General features: G+C 37.2%; 1 protein-coding gene across 1 annotated transcript; it reads left to right on the forward strand.

Moving 5' to 3' along the window:
* The first annotated feature begins 787 nt into the window (after nucleotides 1-787).
* LOC147504213 (derlin-2.2) lies at nucleotides 788-5,552 on the forward strand. Its single transcript, XM_086557245.1, has 6 exons — nucleotides 788-1,126; nucleotides 1,344-1,443; nucleotides 3,574-3,788; nucleotides 3,909-3,992; nucleotides 4,667-4,720; nucleotides 5,147-5,552. The coding sequence occupies exons 1-6, from the start codon at nucleotides 1,028-1,030 to the stop codon at nucleotides 5,315-5,317; spliced, it is 723 nt and encodes a 240-aa protein (XP_086413371.1). The 5' UTR covers nucleotides 788-1,027; the 3' UTR covers nucleotides 5,318-5,552.
* Nucleotides 5,553-13,840: the final 8,288 nt, after the last annotated feature.

Consider the following 13,840-nt stretch of genomic DNA (forward strand, 5'->3'; position numbering starts at 1 on the left):
TGTCGACGTAACTGTAAACTGTAGTATGAGGTCCATAATCACAACCCACAAGACATTGCCTACACCATGGACCAAAATATCGCCGATATATCCGATATATTGCCGATATATATCGGTATTTTGGTACACCGACATCGATATTTCCGATATATATCCACCGAATATAGAACTCTTTTTTTTTTCTGATATATATCGGGATTTCCGAAATGAAACTTTATATCGCCGATATAATCGATATTTCCGATATAATCGATATATATATCAGTTGACTTTTTGACCATTTTAAAATATAAATCCGATATTTCCAATATATTTCCGATATATCCGATATTTCTGATATTTTAAATAGTTTGGACTGGTTACTAAAAAAATGGATATATCCGAAATATTCGATATATATCGGTTTTTGGGTACACCGATATATTCATCGATATCGATATTATGGGCCTTGGCCTACACTACGTCCCGAAATGCAATTATCTCTTGGACACACTTAACATATTTGGTTGGGCCAAGACAATAAAACCATGTGCAGGCCACGAGGCCCATATGTGGTTGATAATCACGAAACATTGGCTACACTACGTTCATACAATCACCATCAGTCCCCCACCTGATTGGCTGAACTCTGCTGGCAATCTAAGATCATAACCTCAAAGAGAAACAAACGCTATCCAATCCAATGGCTGTCGTCTCATATTCCAACTGTATATATATATTATTTAGGACAACCAACCAGTCCCACTCTCCATCTCCTACTAAAACAGCAAAAGTCAAACTTACCCCGAATTAAATAAACTTATTCACATACCCAAAAATTTAAAAGAAAAGGACACTTTCGTCATTGCGGTTAAACCAAGATAAGTACGACAAAAAAGATCTTCTTTTGTGTGAAGAATTCCACTCCTTTAATTATCGAAAAAAAAACAGAACTCCTCCCCTTTCTGTGACAATAACAATCATAAATTCAAATATATAACACCAAAAATTCTGTTTGGTTTTGTTCGAAGCAGAAAAGTAGAATATAATGGCTCAAGCTGTGGAAGAGTGGTATAAACAGATGCCAATAATTACTCGTTCTTATCTTACTGCTGCAATTGTTACCACCATCGGATGTTCTCTCGAGGTACTATTTCTTTTTTTGTCCTTATTATTGAATTTTTATTTTTAATTGAATCAGGATTGGGGTTTTGTTTGTTAAATTTTAGTGATGTTAAAAATTAGTTAGAAAAAGAAAGTTGGGGGTTTGTTTCAGAATTGGGTTTGAAGTTGAAGGAATTTTGTGGTATTGACTAATTGACCCTTGTTGTTGGATTATTTATTTTTTTGTTTTTGTTTTGTAGATTATCACTCCTTATAATTTGTATTTGAACCCGACGCTTGTTGTTCGACAGTATGAGTTCTGGCGCCTTATCACTAATTTCTTTTACTTCCGTAAGATGGGTATGTTTTATTTTTTAGTTATATATGATTCTGTTTATTTCATTTATTTTTAATGTAAACATTAACCGAAGAAATAGAAAAAAGATACTAACCTTGTATTTTTGTGAAAGTTAAGGAAAAAGTTATGTAGTTGATTTTTTAGATGCATGTCTTAAATGATTGTTAGTGTAAGTTGCATGTTTTCGATGACCTTGTATCTGGACTAAGTTGTTACACATTTTTGTTAGTGTGGCACATGTATCTTGAGAAGATTCCTAAATTACATATGACACGGATAGGAAGTGTCTGACACGGTGAAATATCTAAAATTGAGGTATATTACATGAAATATGTGTCCATGTGTGTACGAAACGGACACGTGGATACGTATCCGACATGGATTATTTTTGAAATATGGCATGTCCATGTAACATAGGAAGATTCTATATACTGGCTTGATGGGGAGAAGTGAAAGAAAGATACACTGAAATCGTTATTTCCTATTATTACTATTTACGTAACAACGATTAATTAATGGAGTCGTATGGGCCTATGGGGCAGTTCCTTCTTAGTAGCCGTGAATAACCTACATTTACTACTCATGTAAACATAAGTAGGTTCCTGTTTTACTTTGTGCGTAAAACTTTCACGTGGCCGAATTGGAGATAGTTCTTATGTTTCACAAGAGGATGATTCCTCAAGTACAATGTCTTTAGAAAATTTCAACTCATTTTAACATTAATTTTTCATCTGTTTCGCATAGGGGAGCAGGTAATGGCACCTGCAGCATTTTTTTTTTGATCAGCAAGATAATATTTTATATTATAATAATAATAGTGATGTAATGTGAGAGGTTCACACTACAAAAGGTATGAGACTATGAGCATACAAAGGCTAATCCTCAATCACAGCGTCCCATGTAACTACAAGATCTTCTAATTTTAATCCCCTACAAATTGGTAAATTCGATACCCAATATCACATAAGTGACTTGCATTTAACTATGAGCTGCTGTTGGTTTATATTTGTTATTTTGCTTAGTTACCATATTTTGTATGGCTCGCAATTAGAATATAGATGAATATTTTGAGGTGGATCTGCATGGAGGTTATCATCTTTACAAGTTTAATTCTCAACTTTTTTTGAAGACGCCAGCTATTGGAAATATTAACACCTTTCCAATAGCTGACGTGCATAACTCTTAATTAAGGTAACACTCCAAGACCACATTTTTCCTCTTGAAAGGAGCTTGGTCGAAGCATCCTTTAACATAGGAGCCTGTTCCTTACTAAAGGAGAATTCCTCTTCATTGCTAGACAGAATTTATGTATTTGAGAATTAAGTAAAAGTCTATTATTATGCTTTGATAGAAGAAAGAAGGACAATGATAGCTTTGTGAGAACAAATTAAATTGCACTATAAACTTCTGTTGACAGTCCTTTCGGGATATGATTTTAGCATTATATTTCCCAATAAGGGGTTATTTTTATTTGTTTTTTCAAAGAGAATTGAGAAAGGAAAATTGAATAATGATGAAAGGAGTCTGTTTTTGTGTTTTCAATAGGTAGAAGAAAGAAACCATTAACCAAGACTACGAATCCATAGAAAGCAAGGGAACTAAGATTGACATTATGAAACTATGACTTTCTTTTGTTGTATTGGATATGATTGTATGAATAATGAAGTTATATTCATACTGTGCCCTCATTTTTAGGCATGAAGAAAAAGGAAATATTAACGTGTGTTCCAAATTTTAGGTACACATACACAAACACACTTCTGGACTCTCCAAAAGATTAGCTCACTTTGAAATTTCTAGCCTTGCTGGAAGTATACTGTGTCAGCCCTTCGATCATTTCCATGTGGCTCTTTGAGCATGCCATTTAATATGCGTTCTACAAGGGATCCAAGGCACAGTAGTTTGAGAATGACCAAAAAGTGAAAACAATTATTAAATGCAGAATAGGATCTGCTGTAGAGTAGTCTCACACTATCATTCTATGAAAAGTTCTACCATGGAATGTCAATTTCTGTTAAATTCTGCTGACGTTAGAAATTATATATGTTTTCTTTTATTATAGGCTTCTCAGCATCTCTTACTTTATACAAAACAAATATTGTACTAAATTTGCTCTTTCTTGGTTTTCTCAGACTTGGATTTCTTGTTTCACATGTTCTTTCTTGCACGCTACTGCAAGCTTCTGGAGGAGAACTCGTTCAGGGGGAGGACTGCGGATTTCTTTTACATGCTCCTGTTTGGTGCCACTGTTTTAACTGGGATTGTACTTGTTGGTGGAATGATACCTTACGTGTCGGAGTCTTTTGCTAAAATTTCCTTTCTCAGCAATTCACTGACTTTCATGATGGTTAGTAACTATACCATACCCACTTATTTTAAACTTATATTCTATTTCATTTATTCATATAATGCAGAATTTGTGTTGTCCATTTATGTAAGTTTATTAAGCTTTTTCTCTGCTGTATAGGTATATGTATGGAGCAAGCAGAATCCATTTATTCACATGAGTTTCTTGGGCCTCTTTACCTTTACGGCTGCTTATCTACCCTGGGTAAGCAAGCTCTTGTGGAGATATATGTTTGGTTGACATGACATAGCATTCTATATCTTTTTAATTTAGTTTAGGCATCTCTACTCTTAAAATCCACGCACATAAACATTTCGAAGAGAACAGTCACTCATGCTACAATGTTTAGATCTTTTGCTTTACTTTTACTTTCTCTGTAAGTCTGTAACTCAATCTGGAATGATTGTTCTGTTACTGGTAAGAAATGTTGGAAGACTATTATTAGCAATAAACTTGAAGGTTTTAAATGGGGGTAGTGGAATTCTGTTGCATTCAGTCGCTACATTATTCTTTGTGCTCTGCTGATAAATGAAATATGAGAGAAATGAAAAAAAGAAAAAGAAAAAAAATATATATATATTACTGCTCCGAGATTTCGTAGGTGGCAAATTCCATTTATTGTCCTAAATAATTTTTGTTGGTTCACTTGAAATCTATATGCATGCATGGATTTTGGTATCTGGATTGACTTCTAGATTTCATAGGAGGCAAATTCCATTTATTGTTATAAATATCTTTTTGGTGGTTCACTCAAAATCTTTATGCATGCATGGATTTTGGTTTCTGGATTGACTTGCAATTTGTCACTATCTGCCTCGTCTTATGATTTCATTTCTGGGTTTGTTACACTGATTGCAATGTTAATGTCTCCTTTTTAGGTTCTCTTGGGATTCTCTGTTCTAGTTGGTACCAGTGCTTGGGTGGATCTGCTGGTAAGTGTTTTCTCAGCCAGAACCAGTAGTATTCTATCATATGAAAATTGAAACATAGGAATAACCTTGCATTACATCATCTTAGAGGAAAAATAGGGCTCTAGAAGTATATCTTTCTATGATTAAGAATTGGTGGTTGGACAATGAAAGAATCATAGTGTAATTCCAAATTTATGGGGAAAACGTTTTATTTAATTAGCTATCAACTTATTATGTTTATGTTCTAATAGAGGTGGTTTGGTTAAGAGTCCTGTACTCAATATATTGGTTTTAAGCTAGAAAATGTCTCGTAACGTATATACTTTTCCAAAAAAAAGTGTCATGATGTCTTGGAAAGTCACAAACTGATTGCATAAAGAAGTCATTCGAGTAAACTGTGGAGAATATAACACTATTACCCATTGCTAATATGATTTTATTACACAGGGGATGATGGCTGGTCATGCATATTATTTCCTAGAAGATGTGTACCCAAGGATGACAGGTCGACGCCCACTGAGGACTCCTTCATTCATCAAATCCCTGTTCGCCGATGAGACGGTTGTTGTGTCTAGGCCAGAAAATGTTAGATTTGCTGCACCTATTCAAGAAAATTGATCTAATCGTCAAGTTGGATTTAATATAACCCTGCAAAAAGATAGGAGGACCGGTGAGAGGCACAATTTATGCTTTCTGTTAATTGTCTTTAGTGCTTGACAGGTCGTGTAATCCAAATCCGGTGTTGGTACTGGGGAGATTTTGCTCCGGATATTGTTTTACTGCTGCCTTAAAACTGCAGCTGACATTTTGCCAACATACAAACAAACCAGTGTGAATATCACAGTTCTAGCAATGTGTTCCTCATTCGTATGTGTGTGTGTCTGTAATTTAGCTTCTATTATTATTCTTTTAAAGGTGAACTTCGATTAGATACGGAGACAAATAATGTAAGGACCAGGTGAGGCAAAACGTCAAGTAATCGAACATTATGATTAAGCATTTTAGCATAGGGATGTGAGTGGGGCAGGTTGGGGGTGGGTTTGTCATCCCTAACTCCGATTTCAATTTTATTATTCCCCATGCGCACTTCATCCTTCGTCCCCACTTGATAGGCAGTAGGGGATTCCCCCATATCCGAACCACCCCCACCCCCACCCCCACCCCCACCCCCCACGCAAACAAAATACCTTATTTATGTCCATCTGACTAGAATATTTTTCCATACGGTAGCGACCAGGGCTCATCATTTCAGAGACTGTTTTTGGGATATGGAAACACCCTTGGTTACTAGGACACTTGCAGGAGGATCTTATGACATGTAATATTCAGGTATTACTAGAGCACAGGGAAGCACCCCTTGGTTACTAGGACACTTGCAGGTGGATCTTATGTCATGTAATATTCAGGTATTGCTAGGACACTTGCAGGAAGATCTTATGACATGTAATATTCAGGTACCTAACGCACTTTAGTGCAAATATATGTATGGGTGGGTGTTGGGTTGAAAAATGTTTTAGGTTTTTTTTTGTAAGACCACTAGTGGTTTATATATCTAGTGATTTTACCAAAAAAAAACTAGAATATTTTTCAACACAACACCCACACCCCCCCTCCCCCACTTAAAAAAAATACCTTATTGGATTATTTAGGTTTTGGTCCTACTTATTATGGGGTATTTAGGTTTTAGTCTTAAAATTATCGATTATTAGGTTTTAGTTGTATTTCCACCTATTGACCGTAAATCGTCTCAGTTGACCGCAGTCAAATTGTTTTCTAATAATATATGTTTCGATTTTTTTGCAAATGGCCAAACAACTCTTGAGCATGCTTGGCATGTGATTTCATCTGGTGTTTAGAGTATTCCCAATGCAAGTCAAAATAATCTCCCCTTTATCACCTCCACGTAGGCAGTTATTCTCCTATTTTCACCGTTTTGGTGAAAAACAAGGTGAAGTTGTGCAATGTAAATGTGAAAAAATATCTCGAACGGGATATTGGATTCCGTCTGGACGTAAAAATCGAAAAAACACTCCGGACGGAATGAAATATTCTGTCTGAAATTAAAAAAAAACCCGAAAAAAAGTCGGAAAAATCATGCGAGATGGAATCCAACATCCCGTCCGAAAAAAAAAACCCAATTTTTTAAAAAAAAACACACGAGACGGAATCCAACATCCGGTCCGAAGTTAACAAGTCAGCTACTATCTTGGTGATGAGTTTCACCTTGAAATCAACTTGGCAAAATAATCACTGATGAGTTGAAATCAACTTCGCAAAATATTCACCAAATAATAATCACCTCTGCATTGCAGAGCAGTTTTTCCCCAAAACTGGTGACTATAGTCACAAACCCCTTGAAATCCCCTGCATTGGGAATGCTCTTACAGTGACCTTTTTCTTCATCTTCTACTCTCTTTGCATGCAACTTTGTTTGCTCAAACAAGGGTTGTTAACGACTTCGATGCGTTCGAGATCAAAACGGTAAGATCAGAACCATACCCTTTTCTTATTTTTTCAATTTTAAGAAATGGGTACTGATTATTGTTCAATTTGGGGGGTTTATTTTTGCAGGACTGGTTCTAGTGTAGAATGCTTTGGTGCTTTTCATATAAAACGTTTTTTATATCTGTTTATGTTCTTTAGAGGCGCTTTGACTTAAAACCAAGAAGGGTTTTGAGGGTTTAAGGAAAGGGTTTTTTTTTAAGGTTTAAATTTTTTGGGAATCTGAGGGATTTCATTTTGTTATTTTTGAGGAAATTTTTTGGGTTTATTTTTTGGTTCGTTTGGAAAAATGCCAGGACTTCAAAGGCAACTCTTGAATCAAGATAAGGTGTTTAAGAAAATAAAGAAGAAAACAATCTCTAATCTGAGATATTTAGAGTCAACAAAAGATGAGAAAAATTCATGTCATCTGTTGTGATCCTGATGCAACAGATTCTTCAAGTGATGAAGATGATTCATGTGAAAGGAGAAATCGAGTGAGAGCTAAACGTTTGGTAAGGGAGTTCACTGTTCCTACTACTCCAAAGTTCTTAAAGTTCTTATCAAGGATTGTTAATTACAGCGGCACAAAAAGACCTATTGATTCAAAACCTTTAATTTGGCGTAAAGTTTCTCAGCATTCAGCAAAAGCCTTGGCTTCAGTGGGTTAGAACTTTGCAAAAATTCCTCTCCATTTTTAAGAATTGAATCGAAACTTGGAAAGACATGAATACTACTAATACGAGGACTGGTGCGAAGTTTGAACAAAAAGTACCGAGGTGTTAGATACCGAGGTGTTAGATAGAGGAAATAAATGGGGTAAATGGGCTGCGGAAATTAGAGACCCAATTCGACAGGTTCGAGTTTGGTTGGGTACTTTTGATACTGCCGAGGACGCTTCTGAAGCTTACAAAGGGCTAGAAAGAAGCTTGAATTAGAAATGGACAACATTGGTTACTTAGAGATGGGAAACAATAAGGCGGCAAAGTCCACTGTGTTTGCGGCCAAAGACTTCTATGTCTGCAACTGGTTTTGTTCCAACAATTCAATATTCATCCCTCACAGCTCGACACGTGGTGTTTCAACAATTCAATATAAAGTAGCGCGTCAAGCACGCTCAAAGGTAGTTTGGCCATTTGCAACAAAATCGAAAAATATATTATTAGAAAACGGTTTAACCACAGTCAACTAAGATGACTCACGGTCAATAGATGGAAGTAGGACTAAAACCTAATAATCGATAATTTTAGGACTAAAACCTAAATACCCCATAATAAGTAGGACCAAAGCCTAAATAACCCTACTTTATTTATATCCATCTAATTCAACTATATTTCAACTATATATTAAATAAACTTATTTGTGTTTTTTTGCAACCTCTTTATTAACAAAGACTGAAAATAGGACACCCTTTAGAGTGACTGGTAGTGAAATAACTTAAGCTGCTTTAGTGATCCAGTGTCTCATTTATTTCCTAGATTAGAAAAAAAAATATTAGGTAAAACAGTCTTATCCGCCCAACCTATATGTTTCTTTCCTTTTATGGTAAAATCCTCCGTTGTTGACAGTGTGAGTTCAGGAGATAAAACAAACAACAATGGATCTTTATGAGCTTGAAAACCCAACAATGACAACATAGCATCGAGAAGTGAGCAATCAAAGCTGCCAACCTGGTTTGCAGCAAGATGAAGTAAAAGAAATGATGCCAGAGACAGCAACAGTAGCACCTCAACAAAGAGTGTCTTATGCGGAAGTGACGAGAGTTGTTGCACACCCAACGGTGGAAGCGATGAGACTTGTAGTCTTGTCTGGTTAGATTACAAACTCTAATAACAATGGAATTGTGCAAAATGTACCTCAAAATAATGGATATTGTAAAGGTTAGATTTGGATTAACCTTACTATCGTAGGCAAACAGAAAGAGATTTGGTTTGATGGGTTGGATTTGACTGAGTTCGTATAGGCGAACTGCCTACGTATCAAGTTATCTCTGTTGGGGGGATACTTGAATCAGGTCAGACATAGTTCCTCCTTTTCTTTATATAGGAAAAGATGACCGAGCCTCCTCCTCTCTCGCATCAGGTCAAGTTCTGGACTTGATGACATTCAATGAGCCATGAAAGTGTCCTGCGGTAGAGTAATGGTATGCGCAGTTGAAACTCCGGTCTTGATGATGCTAGTTGTTACATACGTTATTAGCCGTTAGTATGTTGGCTAGAGTTAGCATTCTGGATGCTTGATGTTTTGGGCATGGACGTTCTGGGAGAAGCACGTTCAGGGTGCTTATGAGGTCGCTTAATCTGTATGAACTGATCATCAGCGACTTGGGCATGTGGTTGAGTGCGATCATCCTAGTGTGCTTGACACGTGCTTAATATTTGTTGTAAGTGTACATTACTCCCTCACACAACCCTATCTCAGTAGGTCGCTTTGTGCAAGGGAGTGACCTACTGAGAGAGATTTAAATTGGCACGTTGGATGGCACGTGGGACGGCTGATTTGAAAAGTTGCAATTGAACCGCCTCGTTTTGTGGGGAGACGTGGCACTCTAGGCCTAAATAAAATGATTGCGCTGCTTTGGAAAATGAACTGGTGGCTTGTGATATACGTCTGGAGAACTGAAGAGTTCCTCATTTGCACCCCTTGAGTTCGAAAGGCAAATGTTAGTTTCTGCCCCTTTCGTTTGTGTTTTTCTTTTCTTTGCTGCTTGTTTGCTTTTTGTTGGGTTTGCTAGGCTTTCGCTGTCATTATTTTTTGTTGGTAAGTTGTATAAGAAGAGGAAGTATGTCTGATTCAGATGATACTTGATTTGAGGAGATTCGAGATGTTTCATTGAGTGAGGAGGTAGAGGAGGTTGGTTTTGATTTTGTGGTCGCGGTGGCGAGCAGTTCTGGTGATAGGGTTGCATCATCCTCTCGTGGTTTACCTCCTAGGTTAGTAGATAAGCGAGCTCTCAGCTTTGGAGATTTGAGGCATGCCTATGATATTCGTGTGAGCGACCTGGAAATACACGAACTGGGAGAGGACGCTAATGTCTTTAGTAATGCGTTCATCCCCCGGGACTATAGGGTAGTTTATATGTGAAGGGCACTGAGAGCGGGGATGAGGTTACCGTTGTCTAGGCTGACATGTGAGTTTTTGAATTTCTATGAGAAAGCGCCATGCCAGCTTGTTGGAAACACATGGCGTTTGCTTAGTCTTCGACCTTTTGAATGAAAGTGGTAAGTACCACATTGAGGTTGCTAATGTTGCTGAGCATTCTGCTGTGAAGCGATCTAGAGCTAATAACTTTAGCTTACAGACTTAGACTGGGAAGTCAAGCATTCTGGATGGGGTTAGTAACGAACCCTGGGAGAAGAGGTCGTTGTTGATACTTGGCAATTATTGTGCTTCTGGGTTTAGTGTCCAGACTAGGGTTTGTAATTTTTCTGGTACGTACTAGGTTGTTTGTTATATCATGCCTCTGTGTTGCATATTGAGAAGTATGTGTTAGAATGAACTGACCTTTGAACTGTTTATGTTGCAGAGGTCGCTATTACCAGAAGGAAAGAACGTGGTGTGATTAAGAAGTTTGCTTGTCTTACTCGTGCTGAGAAGCGGAAGAAGCTGCCTGAAGTAGCGAGCTACTTTGTTGAAAGGAAAGGACGAGGGATCAAAGCAAAGAGGAAGCAACAGAAGACTAGGTCGAGAGGTTAGGAAGTAATTAGTCGTCTAGTGACTCGAGCATGGAGCGTGAATACAGTGGTATTGTCAGTAGGGAGGCTAGGAACAAAAACCGGTCTGGTGATAAGCACCAAAAACTGTAATATTAAACCCCGAGAGACATAACATTTTGGTCAATTATGTGTTTAATAATCATGTAATAATTATGTTTTCGTACTTTTGCAGGTTTCCGCAGTTAACGTGAATATGATAATAAAACATGCATTGAAGTACAGGAATACTGGAATTCTTGAAGTCTTCCCACTCAGCCCCAGTGAAGCCCAACAAAGCCTGACTAGAGCTGAAGTTTCCAAAGGAACAAAACCAGTGCCGAACGGGTCCACATGTAAAGAAGCAGCAAACTTCCGAAACTCACATCTTTCAAACCTGGACGCTGACGTCGGATAGTGAACTGCCAGAGCAACCAGGGCGACAAACTCTACACAAAGACAGAAAAGTTGTAAAAACGCCAAAATCGGGGCCGCCACTGGACACACCACGTGGACCCACTCTACGGGCCCAAAAGGCATGACAAGTTAGCATAGGCAGGTGGCAGGTGATGGTCACAATTTTGTGCCACCTTGCAAAAGGAAAAGACACATACCAATTCAATGTTTTGAATTGAATTAGGCAAAAGGACAAAAGCAAAACATAAAAGGACAAAACAAATTATAATGGGACAAAACTTTGTAATGTTTTGATCTTAACAATTGAATGAAACAAAACCTTTTAATGTTTGGTCTTCACGTGAAGGGTCTGGAGCCTATATTCTTCCTTCAGCATTTTATGCTTTAGCCTTTGCTCATTAGTTAGTTAGCTTTAGTTTATCGTCTGTAGCTTCATTCCAGTACGTAGTTTACATTTCGTCATTTTCCTTTTCAGCAGCTTCAGTACTGTAAGTTCTTTCTTCTTAATAAAAGTCATTTCTTTTCAAGTTTAATTTCTGTTCTGCATTTACTTATTTATTGTATACATCATGTTTAATTATTCCTCCAATGACCATAAGCTAATCCCCCACCCCCCCAGGGGGAGGGTTATGATGCTCGTGTGAGAATCTGGATTGACACTCTAATGTTCTAGAATCACTACTTAGGAATTAGGTGTAGATTATACATCCGGCCCCAAAATGATTGAGACTGTATAAATTTGGAGTGCTGATGCTCCAGAACAGTCTCGCGAGAGACCCAAAATGTCTCACGCGCGACTCTCTGGTGTCAGACAGCTCTCCAATTTGTCCAGCTAATGTAGAATCGAACTAGGAGCTGAAATGATATTCTAGAGATGAAATATTAGTTCAACTCCTTATGCTAGTAAGATGCGCTCAGAGATGTGTGTATTTCACTAGAGACCGATACTCAACGTAGTCTCGGGTTTGTCTATGAACTAGAGACAAATTAGAGCTATAGTGATGTAATAGTATAAACTGTTGAAAATGATTCTTGCATGAGCACGATTAACCTTCTCCCTGTTTCTTTATCTTTGTTTATTTACGTCGAAATCACCGTTATTTATTTACATTATTTGCATTACCGTTAAAATACTTAAACTAACTAAATAACCTAAAATCCTAATCACCAAAAGTTGTAAATCCAGTTGTAAACATTGCCGAGCCCTAAGGTTTGGACGATCCCTTACTCGACCTATCCTACCAAACCCACGTGAGTAAGGTAACTTGACTAAACGGACGACTATACGGACTTTGGACTTTGGAATTAGGTCCTCGGACTTCGGATTGTGGATCTCGGACTTAAAATCCAAACAAAATGTGAAATCAACGTTATATCATCTGGGTAGGTACAACCTGGAGGTGGTGCTGGTGGTAGCGGGTCGGTTAAGCGACCTAAAGTAGAGAGGTCTATGGCTGTCCCTAGGGGTAGAGGGCAGGAGAGCTTTGGTCAGTCCCTAAATGTGCATTTTATTACCTTTACAACGCTTCAATTATGCCCTTCTTATGCTTAATAAACAGACAACTTATAGCTTTTGCTACCTTTTGTAGGATACATGCCATTTAGGACGTATATTCCTAAAACGTGCATTTTAGTGCAAAAAGTATTGCTATTGACGCTGCTTGCGAAGATTCCAGTTTAGGAGCAAAAGTGCCGAAAAGTCAAAGTCAACTCTCAAGGACTCAAGATTAAAAGCTAAAGGCTCAAGGACTCAAAGCTAAAAGTTATGGACTCAGGGACTTAAAGCCAAATGAAGAATTCAATTCTATGGGCTTAAGTCAAAAGCCCACAAAGCTTAATCTTATCTCCAAGGTGTTTCTAGAAGAAGGGGCAAATATGTAATTGGTGTCCTATATAAACCAAAGAGAGATGTAGAGAATTAGGTATCCAATGTTTTTAGGGTCCAAACCATTTGGTTTGATTAGGAGTAGTGTAACCTAAATATACATTAAAGTCATTTAATTTCAAGTCTTTTTATTTTCTTTTATTTGCTTTATTTCAATTTCCATTATTGTTCTCCAAGTTCTTCATTTCAAGATTTATCAAGTTCCATTCTCTACAAGTTCTTTTCCTTCAAGTTGTTACAATTTTCTACAAAGTTAATCCTAGTTATTCACTATTTATTTTCATCACTAGTCTATATTTCATTCACACTCCACCACCAAGTTGGGTTCATTTGACAAGTTCAAATGAAAACAAATTGGTGATTTAGTTACCTTTTCAAATCAAGTTCATTCCAAGTTTTGATTTAAACAACTAAACTAAAATGACGTTCTAGTTTTCTCTCAAGCAACAATAGTTTTACATTAAGAAAGCATTTCAATACTCATTAGAAAGTAGGAGAGAAGAGCTAGAAGTTTAGTTTTTACACCATCAAAATCATTCCTCCAAACAAAGGATTTAAGATGAACAACAAAACCCAAATCACCATTATTTCTACATATTCAAATCCGTCATGGATCCAAATGGAAAGAGGAAGATGGAGAAAAAAAATCACTCTTTGAACTCTTCT

Source organism: Coptis chinensis, chromosome 4, assembly GCF_015680905.1.
Source record: "Coptis chinensis isolate HL-2020 chromosome 4, ASM1568090v1, whole genome shotgun sequence".
Classification (NCBI taxonomy): Eukaryota; Viridiplantae; Streptophyta; class Magnoliopsida; order Ranunculales; family Ranunculaceae; genus Coptis; species Coptis chinensis.

What these genes read in the sequence shown, in the direction of transcription:
- LOC147504213 (XM_086557245.1), top strand. Translation starts at nt 1,028, where the DNA reads ATGGCTCAAGCTGTGGAAGAGTGGTATAAACAGATGCCAATAATTACT. An exon ending in ATTCACTGACTTTCATGATG is followed by an intron (nt 3,789 to 3,908) that starts GTTAGTAACTAT and finishes TCTGCTGTATAG; the next exon opens with GTATATGTATGGAGCAAGCA. An exon ending in CGGCTGCTTATCTACCCTGG is followed by an intron (nt 3,993 to 4,666) that starts GTAAGCAAGCTC and finishes TCTCCTTTTTAG; the next exon opens with GTTCTCTTGGGATTCTCTGT.